We start from the raw sequence: 20,678 nt of genomic DNA on the forward strand, positions 1-20,678 counted from the left end.
AGCTGAATCATCTGCAAGATGCATTCTGGTCTTGCATCGCATGGGGCTCTTTTGTCAGTCATACCTCATACGGTGTTGTTTGTGATAGACTTGAACGGAATATGGTTTAACACTAGAGACTGAGAGAGTCTATAAAACCAGTGTCATTCCAAAGTTACCCAATTCCATAGCTTAGCCAAACGTCAACTCATAATGCCTGGCTCACTCGTACTATGGATTATTTCTTACACTTTGTTCATAACGTGCTACATTTCTGAGCTACTTTTCGCTCAAGACTGGCAGTTACCATTTAATGGCATCCACTCTCAGTCTTCTTCCTACTTTAAACGCATACCCAACTCCTGTATAGACGCCCAGAACATAACGTCTTCGAGTGTTTACACGACTTTTGATTGTCAAATGATGTGCACTCACAAACCAAGGTGCTTGTCGTTCAACTTTGGACTCCAAGAAAATAAGGAGGGTCATCACGTTTGTGAGCTTTTTGACGTGACAAAGTATGGTGACAGCGCGCTGATCAAGACTGACCTTTATGATTTTTACACAGTTCCTTCAGGTAAGTAATTATAAGAAAGTGAATTATAGTATAGAATAGAAAAGCGACTTTATTTCACGAGGGTGACGCATGGAAGTAACGATTAACTAAAATCAGACTGATAATGACTAGTGCCTCTTGAAACTCAGTGACAGATACACGGAACAACAAAAGTCATACTCTCGTAAATTCACCTTCGATCATGGATCAAGGGCCACAGGTTTGTTAGCCAATGACTATTAAGTTTTACTCTCTTAAAAACAAGGTTTTTTTTCTCAAAATATACATGTATAACCCATCAAATTTTTACGCGGAAACCCTAAAAAAATTAACGCACGGCAATAAGCTGCAACAATGAAATTCAATGTAAAATAAACCTTCTAAACCGAAGAACAATCTCACTGGCGGCACTGTAGGAATTATGGGCACACTTGGGAAAATTTATGGGAATATTTCTTAGAAGCGTTCTATTTGAAAAGGAATTATGACTTTTTGAAAAGGGATTTTTTTCCCATTGCGGATTGGCCTTGAAAGCGCAACTCTTCGAAAATGGATACGTGTGGACGGGAAAAAACAATTTGGAAACGTTACGTGGACGGGGCGTTTAAGTTTGGGCGGACCGAGACTACAGTAAGACTTTTCAAAAAGATTCGTCTAAAACCAAAATTTTCACGACTAGGTTAAGATTGAAGTTTCATAGTGCATAATATCCGTATAATATATAGAGACTAGAAGTTCTAATTGCCTTTATTGAACGGGGCTGAAAATCATCCAGTCATAAATGAATAATAAACTGTTGTCAGTATACCTTTAGGAGTCAAGAAAAAACTACAATATATACACGTGTATAATACGTAATATATATAATATATTATTGATAATGAAATGAATTATACTTAACTGTATTAATATATAATAAAAAATATTTTTTCATATCTCTCAAAATATGTTGTAATTTTAGCTTTTCCAAGCAAAATTAATAGTTGAACTTTATAAAAGTCTAAAAATACTATGATTGAAGTCGGGATTCATAATAATACTTGAAATATTACGTCTCTCACTTTAAGATGTTTCAAAAATTTTAAGTCAGAGACAATCATTTCAAGTATTATTTATATAAGTCTTTCTATGAGTTTTTAAATGTAAGTTGTTAAACATTAATGACTATCAGGAATTGCATTTGATTATAGAAATATTGCATGTTGTATCACTTGTCACTGTACGAAGCCGCTACCCTTTGCTTGGACTGCATGGGTAGTCATAATATCTCCAGATCACAGACCGTTATCACACGGCAGCCATTATTCTTATGAGTTGTTGTGTAAGTCGTATATTCTCAAGCACTTGAACGCGAGGCTACGCTTTGTGGACTGATGTATTGTTCAAACCATCATGATGGCTGCCGCGTGAAAAACGCCCTCTGTCTAGTCTCCTGGAAATAGGAAGAGACTGGGAACGAGGGTTGAAATATTACTCTAATTATTAAATCCATCTCCATCACATGAAAGATCACACTAAAGTTCATGATTAAGTTTATCGAATTTTAGAACGTTTGGGCAAATACTGACTCTATTGGCAGCTTAAAATATCGTAAAAAAAGAGAGAGAGAATGTATGGTTTTTGGGCCCGGGACTAGGAGTATTCATCCAAACAGCCTCAAACTCGGTAATAGACCCGACATATTTGCCTCCTCATGGTGTATATGCACTCAATTGTAAAATCCTAGTCAGGTTCAAAATATATATAGAAAATAGAACATGAGAAGAAAGGTATTCTGGGAAAGGATATAATTATCCTCTGAGGTATTCATTGGATTTGAAATACACAGTTGATAATTCAGTAGTCTGCTGCACTACAGAGCAGGTGTCCTTGTGATGGGTGTGAGGAAGATTCGGCGTTTTGGGGTTCCTGTTTCGACTATGTGCCCGCGAGAAAAATGGGACCTAGCAAAAAAGGGAAGGTGGGGGAGGGGGAGAAAGAAGCCTGCCACCTCCCCCATTCGCTTCTTTTTTGCTCGGTTTCAATTCTCGCTCGTTCCAAATTTCCAAAGTTCCCCAAAAACCGGTTTTTCCCCAAACTCACCAGAACGCCTGCACTTGCTTTGCAGGCTAATAATTCAGCTGAAACATGTGTTATAAGCCTACATACTTTTGTCAGTCCCGGCGACACATAAACATTCCCTGAGTTGTATCACTAGAAATGATCCCCATCACAAAAAAGATCATATATAGAGGATATTACATGGGCGCGCGGAGATACGAATTTTATCTTCGAGTGTTGAAAAGATCTCTCACGAGTGAGCGTAGCGAACGAGTTAGAGATTTTCAACACGAGAAGATAAAATTCGTATCTCCAAGCGGCCATGTAATATTCTATTTATTATATGATTATCAATGAAGTATGTTTTGGTTTTTTCAGGCAATTCTTTCCGTGTATTTTTGAATAGCCATCGCAATGGTGTTATCTTCACACGTGAAAATAACATGTTATTTTCACGTGTGAAGATATCAATTTTTCGAAGTAGAAAAAAATAGATATTTCATTGGTAATTATATAATAAAAATAGATATTTCATTGGTAATTATATAATAAATACTAATATTATTACTATGCTATAAACATAAAAAGAATTGAAGGCACAGGTATCCCGCTTTGGAAGGGGAAAGGCCTCTTCATCATATATAGATATATATCCTTAAACCTTTCCAACCACTATTTCCTGTAAAAGGTTATAAAATTGTGCTTTAGATGGTGCGGGTCAATAGAATAAGATTCGATTAAAATGCTCAATATTACGAAGACCGATTTATTTATAGCAAAACATGTTTTGGCATATGTGACTGAATGCCACTATCGATCAGTCAATTCAATTCAACTAAAGTTTTATAATTGAACGACATCTAGTTAAAAGATCATCTTTTTTACCAGTTCCACGTTCCTGTAGTCACGCCAAATCTCTTGGATACGACGAAACCAGAAACTACACTATCAACCCAGATGCAAGTGGAAATGCGGACACATTCCAAGTATTCTGTGACATGCGTGACAAAGATGGTGTTGGCGTGACAGTCGTGAGTCACGACAGCGAGAATCGAAATTTTGTTTCCGGATGTGAAAAGCCAGGATGTTACGGACGTGACGTAAATTATGATGGAATATCTGACGTCATTGCACAGCTGGGAGCACTGACAAAAGTCTCAACCCACTGCGAACAGTACATCAAATATGAGTGCTATGGTTCAATGATAAGTACCTAATAGTATTAATTATTTTAGAGCGTAGAGAGATGTTGAGATGATTGCATGGTCAAGTACGACGAGTAAATGTTTTGTTTTCTATATTGTCATGGTTGACAGTATTTTATATTTATTGATTCCCTTTACATTTCATCCCATGCCTGGCTCGTGTCACGTGACGGGAGTCGACTGAATTACTGGGGTGGTGCTCCTCCTAACAGTGGAAAGTGCGCATGCGGTGTGGCGGAAAACTGTACTGGTGGCAGGCGCAAGTGTAACTGCAATATAAACACAATGGAGTGGCATGAAGATTTTGGGCTTTTGAGCTACAAGGATGACCTGCCAATCACGATGCTGAGGTTTTTAGTCTTACATTTCTCTTTTGTTTTGCTTTTGTCGAACTATGCAATGATATGCAAAAACTTTGATTATTTTATAATCCAAAATAAGTTTACGTCAAATTGAAAAAAGCGTCCAAAAATGAAAATAATATCTGTATTAGTATATATCATCTTTTGCAAGATAATCGAAAAATGTCGGTCTCTACCGTCAAAACAGTGAAATAACCACACTATAATAATAATAATAATAATAATAATAATAATAATAATAATAATAATAATAATAATAATAATGATAATAATAATAATAATAAGGTTTGTTTAAAAAAGTAAAATTATTCCTATTTGTCATTTGTTATTTTCATTTTTATATGAAAACGTTCTTGCAACACTGAGTCCTTTTGCAATAACAGATCACTGACCCCAATCCCTTGAAAATAGAAGATGTGTCAAAATGAACACCAGAAATGAAAAGGGGCAGCTCAACATTAGGGCGCATGCAGTAAAACCATGAAGTAAAACCGAAATTGATACCCGACAAATAGTAGCTATTTAGTGACTGATAGTTCGTATCACTCAACCAGAACATTCTTTGCACAAAAAAGACAAATGGTCTCTTGTATTTGTCTTTGTGCAGTGAATGCTCTAGCTGGGTGAAAGCAACTATTAGTCACTAAATAACTACTAGAGTGCACGCACTAAAACCGTGAACATTAAATAGTACTAATTAGTACTATTTCATACAGAATTCTTTGTTTTCTATTGTTTAATTATCACTATTTAGTGCTAAAAATTAGTATTTGTTTCACGGATGTAGTGTGAGCACTCTATTTGACAGTATCAACTTTGTTTTTATTTCACGGTTTTACTGCATGCGCCGTAGTAGGAGGGCGACGCTTTATAATTAGCTCATAATGCTCATTATAGGAAAAAGGTAACTGAAATACAGTGCACTGCCATGCCAACTCCACCCGCTTTTTCCTTAACTTCAAAATGGCGAATAATAAAAGGATTTTTTCCCCTTTGCATCCTAGGTTTGGTGACGTGACCCCAAGCGAAAAGGGTTACCATACCCTTGGAAAGCTGAAATGTTACGGACAAGCATAAAAAACAAGCGGTGCTTATAGAAAACAACACCAGTTTAGCCATAGCGGTTATCTTTTCCACTCATACGACTTATTATTCCATCCATCAAGAACTCCTTTAATGAATTAGAACCATTTTACGATTAATAGTTATGTTGCTATGACATTATCGGGCAAATTGGCAAATGTTCCGCGCCATGAGCTAGCTATAGTTATTTGAAAACGAGTGTGTTTTTTTTCCTAAAAAGCTAAAGAAAATAATAATTATTATAACATAGCCACGATTTAACGCGCGCTCTGATTGGTTTAGCGTGCGCGAGCGTGCATTTTATTAACAAATATTTTTTTGATCAATGCGTTAGTTATGCTTATATCCAGTTCTGAATGCACTTGGGAGGTTGCTTAAGCACTCAAGAAGCAAGAGTTGCTGCGCCTCGTGCGACTCTTACGCTTCATTCGTGCTTAGCAGCCTCCGGCGTGCATCCAGAACTGGATATAAGCACGCTAACCATTGACAACTGTTTAATTTGAAAGCGGGAAATAACGCGTAGTTTGAATGGAAAAGAACGCTTAGTTCATCTGATCTACTGAACACTTGTTAATTAAACGCAGAAAGAAATTACCGATGTTAGACACATACTGTATTTTTTACTTACTGTTCTCAGATGTTGCACCATGCATGACCGCTATGGACAAAATTTTAATTATCTTTCAGCATAAGGAAAAAGAAATTACCGGTAAGTTAGATTCCTAGTGTATTTTACTACCTGTTCTCAGATATTACACGATAACAGCTAGTGTACACGATTGTGATTATCTTTCATAAGGTTATTCACTTGTATTTTTCCTTTTCATAAGGTTACATACAATTTATTGTAGATAGATTCAATAAGATTCTGACTCGTTTATCAGATAAAACTGAAGTACGTAGAAAGGTTTAAAAAGTCTACCTGCTCACAGACTTGAAAAACCTAGGTTAGCTTGGATTAATTGAATGACTTAAAAACCTCCTTTGTTTGCAATTATCGAAGATGTGCTTTTTCACTAGTTCCTCAATAAATTGATAATGTGTTGCAACCATCATGCATAGATGTACAGCACAGATACAGTAATTAAAAACCATGAAAACCAACTGTTGAACAAGTGTCAAGTTAAAGAATAGGGTGGGGATGCTCGTCGTACCTCGTCGTACCTCTTAAATTTGGCACCTCTTACAGTGTCACAAATCTAAAAGGACTACCAAAGGCAATGGCGGATTTACAGGGTCCCCGCGAAACCCGCTTTCTAGCTTGCAATTACTTGGTTAGTACAGAGGCTTTGCACCATCACATGATGGCAGCCATGACGGGGCATAACAATAGAGTCTTTTCCCCCTGGAAAATTGAATCCTTTTTTATGTAAATTAGATTAGACCAGAATCAATTGTTCCTGCCTCCTGTCATGGCTGCCATCACGTGATGGTGCAAAGCCTCTATGTCAAAAGATCATCTTCTTTATTTTGTGTTCCCCCATACTAAAAATCCTAGATCCACCCCGAGAAAGTACGTCAGTGCCTCTTTCAGGTCCTCTAGGGTTGTTTTTAAGGCAATAAGATACTAGTCCAGAGTACCTAGCCGGACCCAGGCACTTTTATTGGTGCGCGCGCGGCGGAGACGGACGCATAGACATACAATACAATACAATAACTTTAGTTACATCAGCATTAACCTCAGGAGCGGATCCAGGAAATTTTAGAAGGGGAAAGGGGGAGGGGGTTACTATTACAAAGGTTTTACCAGGAATTCGAAGACTAGTCACCCTGCCCCTTTTACCAACCCTGGATCCGCCCTACATAATACAAACTCTCTGTTAGGGTGCATTTAGTCAAACTTTTGAATAGTTGACGTCACCAATATGAGTTATTTACTATCTTTTTTTTGTTGACGTCACATAAATTATTGAAATACATGTGTCAGCGGTTTGAAACATAAGGGGAGAAAACGACGCGGGAAGATGTCGGTAATCTCAGCAGCAGTAAGGGGGATTCGCGACTGCTGTTCGGAATACGCCGGGGATTACCTGCCCCCACGTAACGGCGGCCCCCTTGGGAATTATCTGAGCCAACTCTACGGACTTTTAGGCAAATATCCGATTTGTCCACCTTACCCGTACCAAACCCGTAGGCAGTAAGGGGGACTCGCGGTCACCATTTGGAATCGCCCGGGAATTACCTGTGTTTACGCACTAGCGTCCCCGCGGGAATTACCCGTGTTCTGTTATATGTTGCGCGAATGTTAGGAATATTTGTCTTATATATGCATGAATGTAAAAAGTTCGCCAATGACTTCTGTATAATTTGCCTAAGATCCAAAGTTAACATACCCAAGCCCAAGGGTTTGTGGTGTTGTGGTAAGAAAATGCAAATAGAAGACGACACGTCAGCACAGTGTTACGAGTGTGGTAAGAATATTCGTAATGCCGTACCAAATGCTACCAGAGAGCAATATTACGCTAATGGAGGTCGTAAGAAAACACCTTATAAGAGAATAAAATACTTTAGAGACTGGATGAGTCATATCCAAGGTTATCGACCGGTATATTTAAACAACGAAGTAAGGAAGAAAATCATAGACCACTTAGAAGAGCCAACCCCACAAAGTCTACGGAAAACGCTGAAAAAATTAAAACTAGGGAAATATTACAAAGCTATTCCCTATCTTTTGTCTGAAATTACCGGTAAGTCTATTCCTGAGGTTTCTGATATGACAAAAGCCGAGTGGATGTTTTGTCGGCTGGATAAGGATATTCCTTATTACCCTGACGTAATCTACGAAATATTTCACGAAATCGACCCCAACCACCCCCTCTTGGGATGGATTCCAAGAAGATAGTGAATCTTATGGCATAAGATGAGAAATTACGCGTAATAATTCGCCAAATAAGGTCATGCAAATAATTTATATTACGCGTAATAATTCGCTAAATAATTTATATTACGCGTAATAATTTACTAAATAAGGTCATGCCGTGTATTATGGTATAAATCTTATGGCATAAGATTACGCGTAATTTCCAGACTGTCGTTCGATATGTAAACGAAATCCCGTCACGCTCTTTTCAAAGCAGATGTTTACTGAGCAAGCTTTCTTTGAAGCTCTTCTTTTGCCTCCTGGTAGATCTTTTTGCGAGATTCCTCGGAAAGATCTTTTACGACTGTTTTTTTGTTCCTTATGTCCGTCTTTAATTTCTCGTACTTTTCCTCTTCGGCTAAGATAAGCGAGAATTCTACGTCGTCTATCTTTCTGTCACGCAAAGCCTTTGAGACAAGGTCAGTGATCGTATTTACTTTAGCCCTTGACAGAGCTATTGTCGTGTCATGCTTGGATATTTTGCTTGACAACTGTTTCATAATACCCGTAGCAACAGCAGAAATAATACCACAGGCTGCCCCAACGCCGGCCAAAGGAACTCCAACAATTATTCCCGGTCCAGTAAGCGAAGTAGCAACGCCGGAGCCCGTTAACACAACAGAAATGGATCCTGAAGTTATCGCAATCTTATGTAGCGTGCTACGGGCTCTTACGTACTTTTTTCGGACTTTTTCGTAGTGTTTTGTCTGCCCTTCCAAGTAAGCCAGGATTAAATTTGCTTTATTCAGACGAAAGTTTTCAGCGCTTAATTTGTTAGGTTCCTTAGGAAGTTCAGGATAAAGTGGAGGCGCTGATGGTATAACATCCATTATATACTAATGTACGACGCTTTTGGGAATAACATAGAGGAGCAGCCACATCATGACAACAGGGATTACTGGAACTGGAGAGCATTTAGGAAGATGTTCCCGCATGCAGACCCCAGTAAGTTCGAAAGAAGACCCGATGGTATTTACTATAACGACTCTAGGATGTACAGCAATGAGGATTTGAAACCTACGCTGGTCGATCAGATAGACAATCAACTGAAGAATTCGCCAATGCATAAGCCAACGCCAGCGCCAACGCATGTTGAACCCGGTTGGTCAAAGGAATTATTGCTGGGTACCAGTACTTATCCGATACCCGCAGTTTCATTTGATAAACACCCAAGCTTGGACCTAACGCTGAACATGCGGATCTCTAACAAGCATTCCTTTCCGTTAAAGGTGCGAGATATCTTCAAAAACGTGCCCATTATTCATACCACCGCCAAGGAATCTCATGAATGGTTAAGTGGTCCTAACATGCGTTATTGGCCGCAGCAACTAAACTTTGCGGTTTGGTGTGCCACTAGCGGCTGTGGTGTAAGTGCAAACTTGATGAAGAATTCAATATTTATGTTTCATTTTCACTTCACGGTTAGAAGAATACTGCATGAGATGGGTGTTACAGCATTACCAGGAGATGCTGCGTTCTATCCAAGAGATAACAAATACAGCGTGCCGGCTTATGATAGACTTTGTAAGGAGTTTGGTGTTGTAGGGAAGGATTTCCGATGCACTACGGGCGCTAACAATGGGCTGGGACACGTTTGGGCTTATTGGGGGATTGGTGGGCACGAGCTAAGCGATAAGGAAGTGCATACGCTGCGGTTGCAGTGGGACACTGGGTATCACAAAGAAACCTACGACAGCAGCACCTTCTTCGAACCAAATACCAAAACTACTAAGGAAGTCAGGGATGGGCCTTTGTTCAAAGACGAGGGCGGTAAGTATGCCGGGGCTAATCCACTGATTATCAAAATTACCAACGACGAGCAAACGAAGCAATACTTTAACTTTATACCCCCAGAAGGTAAAGGGTTAACCAAAGCCGGCCTTGCCCGTTTGAACCGCAGCATAGAAGCTTACGTGTATTCCATTTTGGGAGCTCAGGTAAATACCCGATCGAGTATAATTGGAAATACCGGCGCCGCAGAAGAAACGCGAGCCGAAGCTTTGATTCTATTCGAAAGTTCGATCTTGGAGGGCGACATTAGCAAGGGCGTACAGCGTTACCAACTAGCTATACAAAATTCTAAGGCGAGGTTGGACTATGCAGTAGCCCCGGGTTGTTGGTTAATGCCTAGTAATTTATCTATAAATACTGGTTCTGTAGTAGGATACAACAACAAACTTCAACGAGCTACTAAGAATATGAAGTTTGGGGTGAACGACGTGAACTCTGACACTCTTAGGAACATTCCTCACTTCGTAGAGAAGCCAAAAAAGTCACACGAAACGAAGCTACCCGTAGTTAAGAAACCATCAAAGAAGGTTATGCCTGCGATACCTGAGGAATATGACCATGACTTATTAAAAGCCGGTATAGTAGTTGCGGGCATTGGTCTGGGCCTATTATATATGGCGATGAACAACCCCTACGTAGCTGGAGTAGATTGTGTTTATACGACTTACACAGGCGAGAAAAAATACAACCAGAGCTCTTGGGTTGATGTCACGGGCATGTCCGTGAATTTGAACTACTCGGGAAAGAAGTTAATCCTTTGTAGTATTTGCATTGGTACGAGCAGCCATGCCAACGTCGGCTTCAGGTTTCTAGATGAGAATGGCGTATTGCAGCCTATGAGAAATAAGACAAACAACAGGGAGCCCGTACATTTTTCCGTAGAGCCCAACCCCGGCAGCGCCGAAAATTTATCGGTTTGGACTTTTCACATGGTTGCTGATTGCCATGGGAAGGTAAAGCTGCAGATAAGAGTAGACGATACGGGAAAGGTTACGGTAAATAGCATAGAAAATCAGAGAGATGAAAAATATAACCACGCAACCATTAGCACTATTACGGTAATGAGTCTGTAGAAGCAAACTATGTTTGCTGAAATATATGAACCCACATGTGAGAGAAGATTGGTTTTTACATTACCTAAGGGAAGAGGGGTATGGACCCGCCGATGGTTGGCTTAACACCGGATTGTGGGTGAAGGTTGGAGGCTTAGGATTAATCATATGCACTATTAGCATTAGCTCGGCAGATGAATGCGGTATTGGGTTTAGGATCGTAGATGAGAATAACCATCCGTTGCTACCTTATAGAGCGAAAGTAAATAAAAGGACTTCAGCTCATTTTTCGAATGAGCATGTTTGGAGTGCAGAAGACTTAATACCGATAACTTTTCACATGATAGCTAATTGTCAATACGCAAAGCTTCAGATTAATACCGGTACGTCAACTAAATTTACTATTTACGCTTTGATAAATGCTATTTATTCAGGATCCAACACTCCTCCGACGGATGCTACTTGGAGTCATAAGCCCATTTCTACTATGACTGCTATACCCCTAGTTCCGCATTATCAAGGCGGTGCGAATACTATCTTTACTTATCCCCAGTCGAGAACACCTCGGGCGTCTGACGATGATGATAAGCCGCCAGTAAAATACTCGGATAAGATTAAGCCTTCATCTTCTTCAGGAGTACCACTCCAATAGCAACGACCAAGATCCAAATGTTGTTACCCACGAACTTCAACAGTTCGCCGCCGGCCCTAAGTGCCAAGGAAACAACCGAACCAAGCAGCCCAGGAAGACCGGCTGCCATCTTTTTTCCCAAGTCCGTCAGCCCATTGCCTAATTTCTTTACGCCCGCGCCTGTAGCCTTAAGCGTGGATAGGATAACTCCTACTACGGTGCTAATAGCAACCGCAAATGCCAGCGGAATACCATACTTCACCAGAGCTCTTTTTACCTTTTCCTTGGTGGTAAGCCCCAGCTCTTTTTCCAGGTTTTCCTTTTGCGCCCATAATTCCGCAAGGCGTATTTCGAGCGTATCTACTTCCTTTTGAGCTGCTTCCCTTTCTTCCTCGGAACGAGTTTGGTCCTCGATTACTTCTTGCTGCCGCTCTATTTGCCCCTCCAGGTCTTCGATGGCCTGATCTCTTTGCCGGATTTGTTCTTCCTTGGTGTTAATTTCGGCAACCAACCGCCGCCTTTCCACCAAAGAGCCAGCTATGGTAGTTTGTAGGTCCTTAGCGTCGTCTCTTGTTAAGTCCAACTCCTGCAGGGCAAGGTTAAGAGCCCTTTGGGTTTGGTTTCTTTCGCGACGAATTTTGGTTCTTTGTTCTACCAGCTCACTTATTTCTTGGTTTTTGTATTCGACTTCCCTCCTATGTGCGTCGGCGAGCCGCTGGTTTTGCTTCATGTATTCTTCCTCCCTTTCTTCCAGCGTTTCCCGCAGCGCTTCCGTTGAGGTGCCAGAGCTTTGAGCTTCTTCTAAGTCCCTTTGTGCTTTATCTCTTTCGCGCAGGGTTTTATCCAACTGGTTTCTCATTTCTTTCATTCTTTCATCTTGATGGGCGGACTTCTTTTCAGCATCAGCGAGTAGTTGACTTTGCTTTGCGTACTCTGCGTCTCTTTTTTCTAACTCCCTTTGCAGCTCCTCGGCACGCTTTTCAATTTCAACCCTTTCGGTTAGGGCTCTCAACCTTTCTAGCATGCTTCTAGTAGCCTGCTGAAAGCCTTTTAATCTCAAGACGTCGCCCCTAACGTCGCCATTCTCATCAAAGAGGGGTTGCGGTTTCGTCCAGCGGTCTTTGTCGGGAAATCTCAGGTCTTGGACGCTTATTAGGACTTTGTTTCCGCGTTCTGTGAGCCTTACCTCGTCAGCATCAAGGTGGGTGTAGCGCAGCTCTAGCTCCTGCTTTGCCCACTCTACGGTTTCCCGCGCGGCTGCTTCCGGCTCGTCTATGTTTTGAAGCTCCAAGTACTCAGGAATGGGTTCGTTAGGCTTTTTCGATTTCCACATGTCTCTTAAGGTTGCCTTGGCGCGTTCCCATCTGCTGCCATACTTATTCTCTAAGGCTGCGTCGTAAACCAGGGGGTCGGTATCCGCGCCTTTAGTCCATGCGTCGAATTCGTCGTCGTTAATGTCTACTTGACCTTCTTCAGTAAGGGGGTCAAAATCCGTTCCTTCTACTTCCATTATATATGATAAGCTCAAAGTTAAATCCCAACGTATTACCTAAGCAGGTTGGCGGACTGAAAGCAGAACGCACCTTTCACCGGGTCACATTCACACCTTCTAGCGCAAAGCCAGGGGAAACCCTGTACGTAGGCGTGCCCCGCCTAACGGATAACCTAGTCTTAGTTCCTGGCACCTTAGCGTTAAGGTTCGACCTAGCGGTGCAGTCAAGCCCCACAGATGAAAGGATTATCGTTAACAACGTGGGTCGCAACATCGTTTCTAAGATGCGCGTAAAGTTCGCCGGGGAATCCTTGCTGGACTTAAATAGGTACGATCTGTATACCACGTACAAAGACTTATGGTTGACAGCCTTTGACCGCGCGCAAAGGATAGAACAAGGAATTGGTAGTGTCATTCTACGTAAGGTCCGCACACCTACGAAAACGCAACCTACTGACGGCAGCGGAGAAACCGCAGTGGCAGACGCAAAGCGAATAAAGACCGCCTATGGTAGCAAGTATGTCATACCACTGGACTTTGAAGTGATTACGAATCACGGCGCGTATTACCCAAGACAGTTATCCGAGCTACAGTTTGAAGTAACTTTAGCAGATGCTAATAACATCATTGGTGGGCTAAGCACTGCACTTACCACAACAACCCCATACTCTATTACCAACTTAGAGCTACAGTACGAAACGGTGTACAGCGAAGAGCTGGCCCGTAGCGCTGGCATGGAATACAGCTCCGGGAAGGCATTCTTATACGACCACGTAGTAATGTATAAGACGTTTAGCTTCTTGGATAAGACGGATGAGGTTATCAACCAAAGCATTAACCTCCCCCGAAGAAGTCTCACGGGGTTAATGCTGGTGTTTGCTAAGCCCTACGAAGCCGGCAAGCGCGACTCCGAGGCCTTTCATAACCCCAACATTACTAACGTCGGCGTGAATATCAACGGAGTCCCAAACAAGGTTTACTCCCAGGGGATAAAGCCCGCAGACGTGTACAGGGAGGCAATGCGCAAGTATGGCGACCAAATTAGCCCTGAGGAATTCTTTAATGATAAGTACGCGCTGTGGATCGACATGCGCACCATTAACGACGAATCTATGCACGGTCAGGGTTTACGTCTAGTAAATACGCAGGATGGCATAACATTGGAGATCAAGCGCACCAAGAACGCCAGTGCGAGCGACGGCGACAAGATAAACTGCTACGTCTTCGTCGTGTCTGACGCGCAACTGAGCGTGGAAATGAATCAGCTAAAGAGCGTCGCGTACTAGGATGACTGAGGAACGAAGTCATCGATGATAAAATATTCCTTACGTATAATATGCTTCGCGTATTTCAAAACAACGAAACCAAACTGCAATGCATAGTGCAAGGCGACAAACTGTACTTCAGGGGAAAGGAGGTGGCTTTGGCGTTGGGCTATGAGCGCCCTAGAGATGCAATTAGAGCACACGTATCTGAAAAATACCAGAAAAGATGGGTTGATCTACAAGGGGCTTCAAATCACCGCTCCCCTACTACGCAACCACATTCCGTGTTTATATCCGAACCTGGTTTGTACGAACTGATATTTAGCTCCAAACTACCCAAGGCTATAAAGTTCCGCGATTGGGTCTTTGAGGAAGTCCTACCCGCGCTGCGTAAGACGGGTAAATATGCAATAGACAAGCGCTTCGACGGTCCAAACAAGTTGGTATTCAAAATCGAAAATGAATTCGACCTGCATAAAAAGGTAGTAGACTACATCCGCAGGTTTTACCCCCAAATGCTCGTGACCCCTGGTCTAGGCGAACTGCAGGATTCGGACGGTAAACGCATAAAGTGCTGGCAGAAAGGATATCAGCGAGGGCAACCCGACCTGCTCATCCTGAATGCGCACACCCATTACCGCGGCTTCTGCATCGAGCTGAAGACTCCAAAAGGCAACGGGGTATTATCCGAGGATCAACGCCGCCTCTTACAGAGGTATGAAGAAAACGGTTATAAGGTAATGATTAGCAGCGACTACGATGTCATTTGCAGGGAGATCACGGAGTATGCACAAGGAATTCGCCTGCCATGTAGGTGGTGCTGCAAGCGCTTTAAAAGCGCGCAGACTCTGGCAAAGCATTTGAGAATATTCCATAGGTATAATGGATAAGGATAAATTTAACAAGTTAAAGTTCATACAAACACACTGGAGGGATTTAACCGTGGGGGAGATTTACGAGATAAAGAATTACGTGGTCTTCGAAGACTTGGACCGCCTGCGTTTGGTCTTAAAGAATAAAAAAAGAACATACACCCTTTGGGCGCCCGATAGAATAAGGTACGCCATCGAAGGGCAGGACGTTACCCATGTTATGAGTCATGGTAAAAAGGATGGCAGGTGGGTATTTGACGTAGTCAAGTATGAGCCTGAGAGTCCTCTGCATAATTAGCTTACTAGCGCGTCTGCTAAAGTCCGCTGCGCTTTAGGATCCGCGGAGCACCAATGCCCCACAAAGGATCCTTCGGGGAATACCTTGCCACAATGAAGGCAGGTGTATTTTTTCTCCTCACGAATTGCGGGGGTTTCAGGGATTATGCAGTCGCTTGGTAGTTCGCACGTAATACAGTCCATATATTGAAAGGGTGATTAGGAATCCTCCAAAGAATGCGGCTGCGTAGGCTAGCATATACCTTTAAAAGGGGTCCTTATTTTTATTGTTGATTGTTAACAAACAACAAGAAAAATAAGGATGGGATTTGAGACTCTTTGCGCAAACCCTGCTTTACTATTAAAGGCCCCAAGAAATGCTATTGCGTATCATATATTTCAAAAGTGTCTCAGAATGTTGACGTTTAGGTTAAATCTTTGTTAAGACACCCCGGAAACTATTTCAAAAGTGTCTCAGAATGTTGACAATAAGGTTAAATCTTTGTTAAGACACCCCGGAAACTATTTCAAAAGTGTCTCAGAATGTTGACAATAAGGTTAAATCTTTGTTAAGACAGTTGAAGATATGTTCCTCTTCTCTAACACAACCACAACGATCGCACTCCTGCCTCCAATACTCCCTTTTAGTCCACGGAACGCCTTCGGCGCGTTCAAAAGAGGGGAAAGTACGGACTATCTTCTTATGGTAATCTATGCGATTCCTTAAGTAATCCTCTTTATGCGGGCAGCGACACATCAAATCCGCACATTGGTAGCAATCCACGCCTTCCAAGTCGTAAGCGCGGGAGAGAAATCGATAATTCACTTCATGCGTTCTCCGGTGCGTCTGTAAACGTTGACGACTACTAAGTATCTTATTACAGAAACTACACTGTCTGGTTTGATCACAGACGCCCCTTTTCAGATGCTGCTGCATTTCGGAGGTGTTGTGGAATTCCTTATTACAGTCCTTACAAAGCCCACAAATGCGTTTATCCTGATGTTGTTGCATCTTTTGAACGGTGCTGAATTCCTTACCACAATCCTTACAAATCTTACTAATTGGCTTCTTTGTACAAACGCCGCGACGAACGTGGTATTGTAGTCTTTGTTTGGTGCTGAACACCTTTTTACACATCAAACAGTCCATATATACTTAACTGTATCTTAGCCTCCATTTAACATCCTTTAACAAAGATTTAACCTTATTGTTAACATTCTAAGACACTTTTTAAATAGCATATACTTAACAAAGATTTAACCTTATTGTTAACATTCTAAGACACTCTTTGAAATAGTACATCCTTAACCTTATTGTTAACATTCTAAGACACTTTTTAAATAGCATATACTTAACCTTATTGTTAACATTCTAAGACACTTTTTAAATAGTTTCCATACATACTTAACAAAGATTTAACCTTATTGTTAACGTTCTAAGACACTTTTTAAATAGTTTCCATACATACTTAACAAAGATTTAACCTTATTGTTAACATTCTACGGGGGATATCGCATGAAGTCCTTAACGGACTCCTTAGCCCACGTTGCCATAGTTATCAGCGCGCCAAACCGTTCTGCACGCTTCAGACCGCACATTTCATCGTACAATTCCTGCACGCGTTCTCGCAGCCGGTCTATCTCCTCCCTTTGCATTTCTATGGTGTCTTTTTTATCCTTTGCGTCGCCGGCAATCCTTCTTACTGCGTCCACTGGGTCCATCGTATATATAATGGATCCGAACCATATTCCCTGCAACTCTCTGATAGTAGGACCCACCGGCTGCGGAAAGACCCAATTCGTAGTGGAGCAGCTATTAGGACCCTTTAGATACCGCTTCGACTACATCGTACTATTATGCCCCACCTACGTGAATAACCGCACCTGGGAAGGCATAGGAGTGAAAGATGACGACTTCTTTGTAGATATCTTAGACCCCAACGAGTTATCCAGCCATCTTAAGTTTTGGCACAAACAATTCCCTAAAGATACACAGACACTCCTCATACTGGATGACATTGCCTGTGGGGACGACGTAAAAAGACGCACTTCGGAGTTGGTGAAGCTTGCCTTTAGCGGCAGACATAACAATATCAGCGTTTGGTTGCTCTCCCAGCAACTTACCAGCGTCTCTAAGCCTTTTAGGGAAAACATAGGTTCACTTGTCGTATTTTATACTCCGAGTCGGAGTGACCTGGAAACCATCTTAAGCGACTACGGCGGTGAGATAAGCAAGGAACAGTTGCATGAATACATGCGGCATTTAAAAACGCACCAACATTCCAAGATGATCTTCTCTTTGAGGTTTCCGTATTCCATTAACATATATGGATATTGAGCAGCTCTTAGATGAAGTCCCCACACAGTTAGATGAAAGTAACCTCAAGGAACAACTTAATATCCTGGTGTCTTCGGGGAAGTGTAAAGAAATGATAGGCAAGGAACTTCCCCATGAGCAGGTTAATAAGTTGTCAGAAGAGGAAGTTAAGAAGTTCCATAAGAGGTATGAGGCTGCCCTTGCAAGTAAGACCACGGACGCCGTAGCAGACTCCGCTATCCGACTTGCGACTAAATTGCTTGGACTTGCACTGCCCATAGACGACGTGGAGCAACTGCGGAAGGACATAAGAGATGACTATGTCATATCCCAAGAACTTAAAATAACCTGCGGGTGGTTGTCTTTGAAGTGCGGTAAGTTAATGGCAGTCGCCTCTGCGGCACTTCACGTAGCTCAGCACGTCGACTTGAAGGAGGTACTAGGTTCCTTCGGAACATCTTGGAAGGACTTCAAGAAGGACAGAGAAGTCGAGGAGGTCTTCAAAGCAGCACTTGCTGAGGTACCTGATCAAGTCGCCTCAAGTACTTAGTCAAGTCGTCCTTAAGTACTTAGTCAAGTCGTTGTCAAGTCGTCCTTAAGTCATTCTCAAGTACTTAGTCAAGTCGTCCTTAAGTCATTCTCGAGTACTTACCCAGGTCCTATTAAGTTACTTATCAAGTCCTTCAAGTCCTTAGATATAAATGAGTGACACCGAAACAAAGGTAGAGCAGCCCCAAGAGGAGCAGAAAATTACCAAAGCTAAATCTCCAGGCAGAGTTGCTGCCGGAAAGAAGCTCGCGGAGATGAACAGGAAGAACAAGGCAAAAAAAGAGGAAAAGGTGGAGGAAGAGGAATCCTTTATTAATCCTGGGTACGTCATTGGCGCGTTAGGAGTTGCTATAGCAGCAGGCAGCCTCTACTTACAATGGCGGGCTACAAAAAAGGTAAAACCACCAACATATCACGCGCCCGTGCACGCACCTGTGGAACCGGCTGTTAGAAAAAGTAAGATCCCTGAAATGGAGTAATAACCTTCTCGCTTTGTAATATAATGTCGACCGCGTTGTTGAAAACTGTTGAAGAAGCAGCTATTATTACTTCCATCGTTGCGGGTATTGGTTGGGTAGGCAAGAAAGTGCTCAAAGAAGGCTTTACTGAAGACCCAAGCAAGAGCTTCGCTAACTTTGCTAAGATGACCGCTGCCGTAGGCGGGGCTATCATGCTAAAGGATTACCTACGGAAGGAAAAGTACCTGCCGACGACGTAAGCTTTGCTTGCGTCTAGTATAAATGGCTAGCGTGGTCGTAGGCGGAATTGTTGCAGCTTTAGCATTCACTGGAGCTAATTATGGTGGTCAGTATTTGGATAGATTAGTTAGAGGTGACAAAAGCGGAGAATTAACCGCTGAGAGGAAGAGACACGACTTAGCGCTGGAGAAATATCAGCGAGACGTGGCGGCTTGGAATGAAAAAAGACAAGCTTACAGGGATTGGTTGGACAAGAACTACCAAGACAAAATGCAGGCGGATAAGAACTTCGAAAATACGGACTACGCCTTTAAACTTTATGCGCAAGCACACCCCGACTTTAGGTTAAGAAAGCCTCAGTTTAAGAATTACTATCAGCCTTCTAAGAAACAAAAAGATAGTGAGTTGGTCTTCGTAGGAGTCGCAGGGCTGGCGGGAGGCGTGGCCTTGGCGTATCTAATATAATGATCGTCTTTTTGGAAAGCGACAAGAATAACTTTACTACTTATCTGAATCCTCCCATCAAAGCCTGTAAGGTTCGGTTGGTTAGTTGCTCTTTGTACAATTCTTGGTATAATTTAATTAATGGCTTTGTCATCGAAACTTCCGGCACCAAACCAAAAATACCAGATTCCCATTACACCCCCATAACACTGGCTAAGGAGCTAGCAAAGCATGGATATACTCTTACCACAGGATTACCCCATGAAATGAAATTCAAGAAAAATAGTGGAAGCGCTAATTTAAAGGACAGTTCATTGGTAGAACTCCTGGGCCTTACTAGTACCACGATAAATAGCGGCAGTACATATGATGTGAAATGGAAAGTCGCATCCTCTTACGAAGTCTATTGCGACTTGGTTCATAGTTACAACAATGGAGAAAAGTCTTCTCTTATGTCCAAGTTTCTACCCAAAGGTAATCCATTTGACCTGGTAGAATACACTCCCATTTCTTTAAGCTATGACTTGTCTAATTTGGTAGAAAGCATAAACATCACCATTAAAGTGGACGGAGAGACGGTGGATTTCAACGGGCGAAAGATCAATCTTGTTTTGGAATTCATATAATGGGTCGAACAGAGGACAAACTTAAAAGGATTTACTATGGGCCCGAAGGCTATTGGAGAGGAGCGTCAGCTATTAAGAAACTCGCGACCGCGGCCAGGGTATCAGAAGAAACGGCTAAGAACTGGCTAAGAAAACAAACCCTCTGGCAGGTTTATCTTCCCGTGCCTAAGTACATTCCCAGGCCCAGCTTCACCGTAAATTAATGACCCCAATGAAGTTCATCAGGCGGATTTGCTCTTCTTACCGCACGACAAGGTGAGAAAGAAGACCTATAGGTACGCTTTGACCGTAGTTGATATCGCAAGCAGATATAAGGACGCCGAACCCATAACCAGCAAGGATTCTGGGGAAGTCGCAGAAGCCCTAGGTAGGATTTATAAGCGCGTCTTGAAATGGCCTAAGCTGCTGCAAGTGGATGCGGGGACGGAGTTCATGGGCGTGGTTACTAAGACCCTGAAAGACCACGACACTAAGATTAGGAGAGCCGAAGCAGAGTACCACAGGGGTCAGAGCATCGTCGAAAGATTTAATAAGACCTTGGCCAAGCGTCTCTTTGGGTACCAGTATTGGAAAGAGCTGG

General features: G+C 42.2%; 1 protein-coding gene across 1 annotated transcript; it reads left to right on the forward strand.

Moving 5' to 3' along the window:
* Positions 1-129: 129 nt before the first annotated feature.
* LOC116299519 (neurexin-4-like) lies at positions 130-6,329 on the forward strand. The gene is made up of 4 exons (XM_031708179.2): positions 130-556; positions 3,464-3,780; positions 3,919-4,130; positions 5,147-6,329. The coding sequence occupies exons 1-4, from the start codon at positions 193-195 to the stop codon at positions 5,217-5,219; spliced, it is 966 nt and encodes a 321-aa protein (XP_031564039.1). The 5' UTR covers positions 130-192; the 3' UTR covers positions 5,220-6,329.
* The last annotated feature ends 14,349 nt before the right edge of the window (positions 6,330-20,678 follow it).

Source organism: Actinia tenebrosa, unplaced genomic scaffold, assembly GCF_029948245.1.
Source record: "Actinia tenebrosa isolate PJP-AT-01 unplaced genomic scaffold, QUT_ActTen_1.0 PGA_scaffold17__23_contigs__length_9995812, whole genome shotgun sequence".
In the NCBI taxonomy this organism is placed as follows: domain Eukaryota; kingdom Metazoa; phylum Cnidaria; class Anthozoa; order Actiniaria; family Actiniidae; genus Actinia; species Actinia tenebrosa.

What these genes read in the sequence shown, in the direction of transcription:
- LOC116299519 (XM_031708179.2), top strand. Translation starts at nt 193, where the DNA reads ATGCCTGGCTCACTCGTACTATGGATTATTTCTTACACTTTGTTCATA. An exon ending in TTTTTACACAGTTCCTTCAG is followed by an intron (nt 557 to 3,463) that starts GTAAGTAATTAT and finishes CTTTTTTACCAG; the next exon opens with TTCCACGTTCCTGTAGTCAC. An exon ending in ATGAGTGCTATGGTTCAATG is followed by an intron (nt 3,781 to 3,918) that starts ATAAGTACCTAA and finishes GATTCCCTTTAC; the next exon opens with ATTTCATCCCATGCCTGGCT.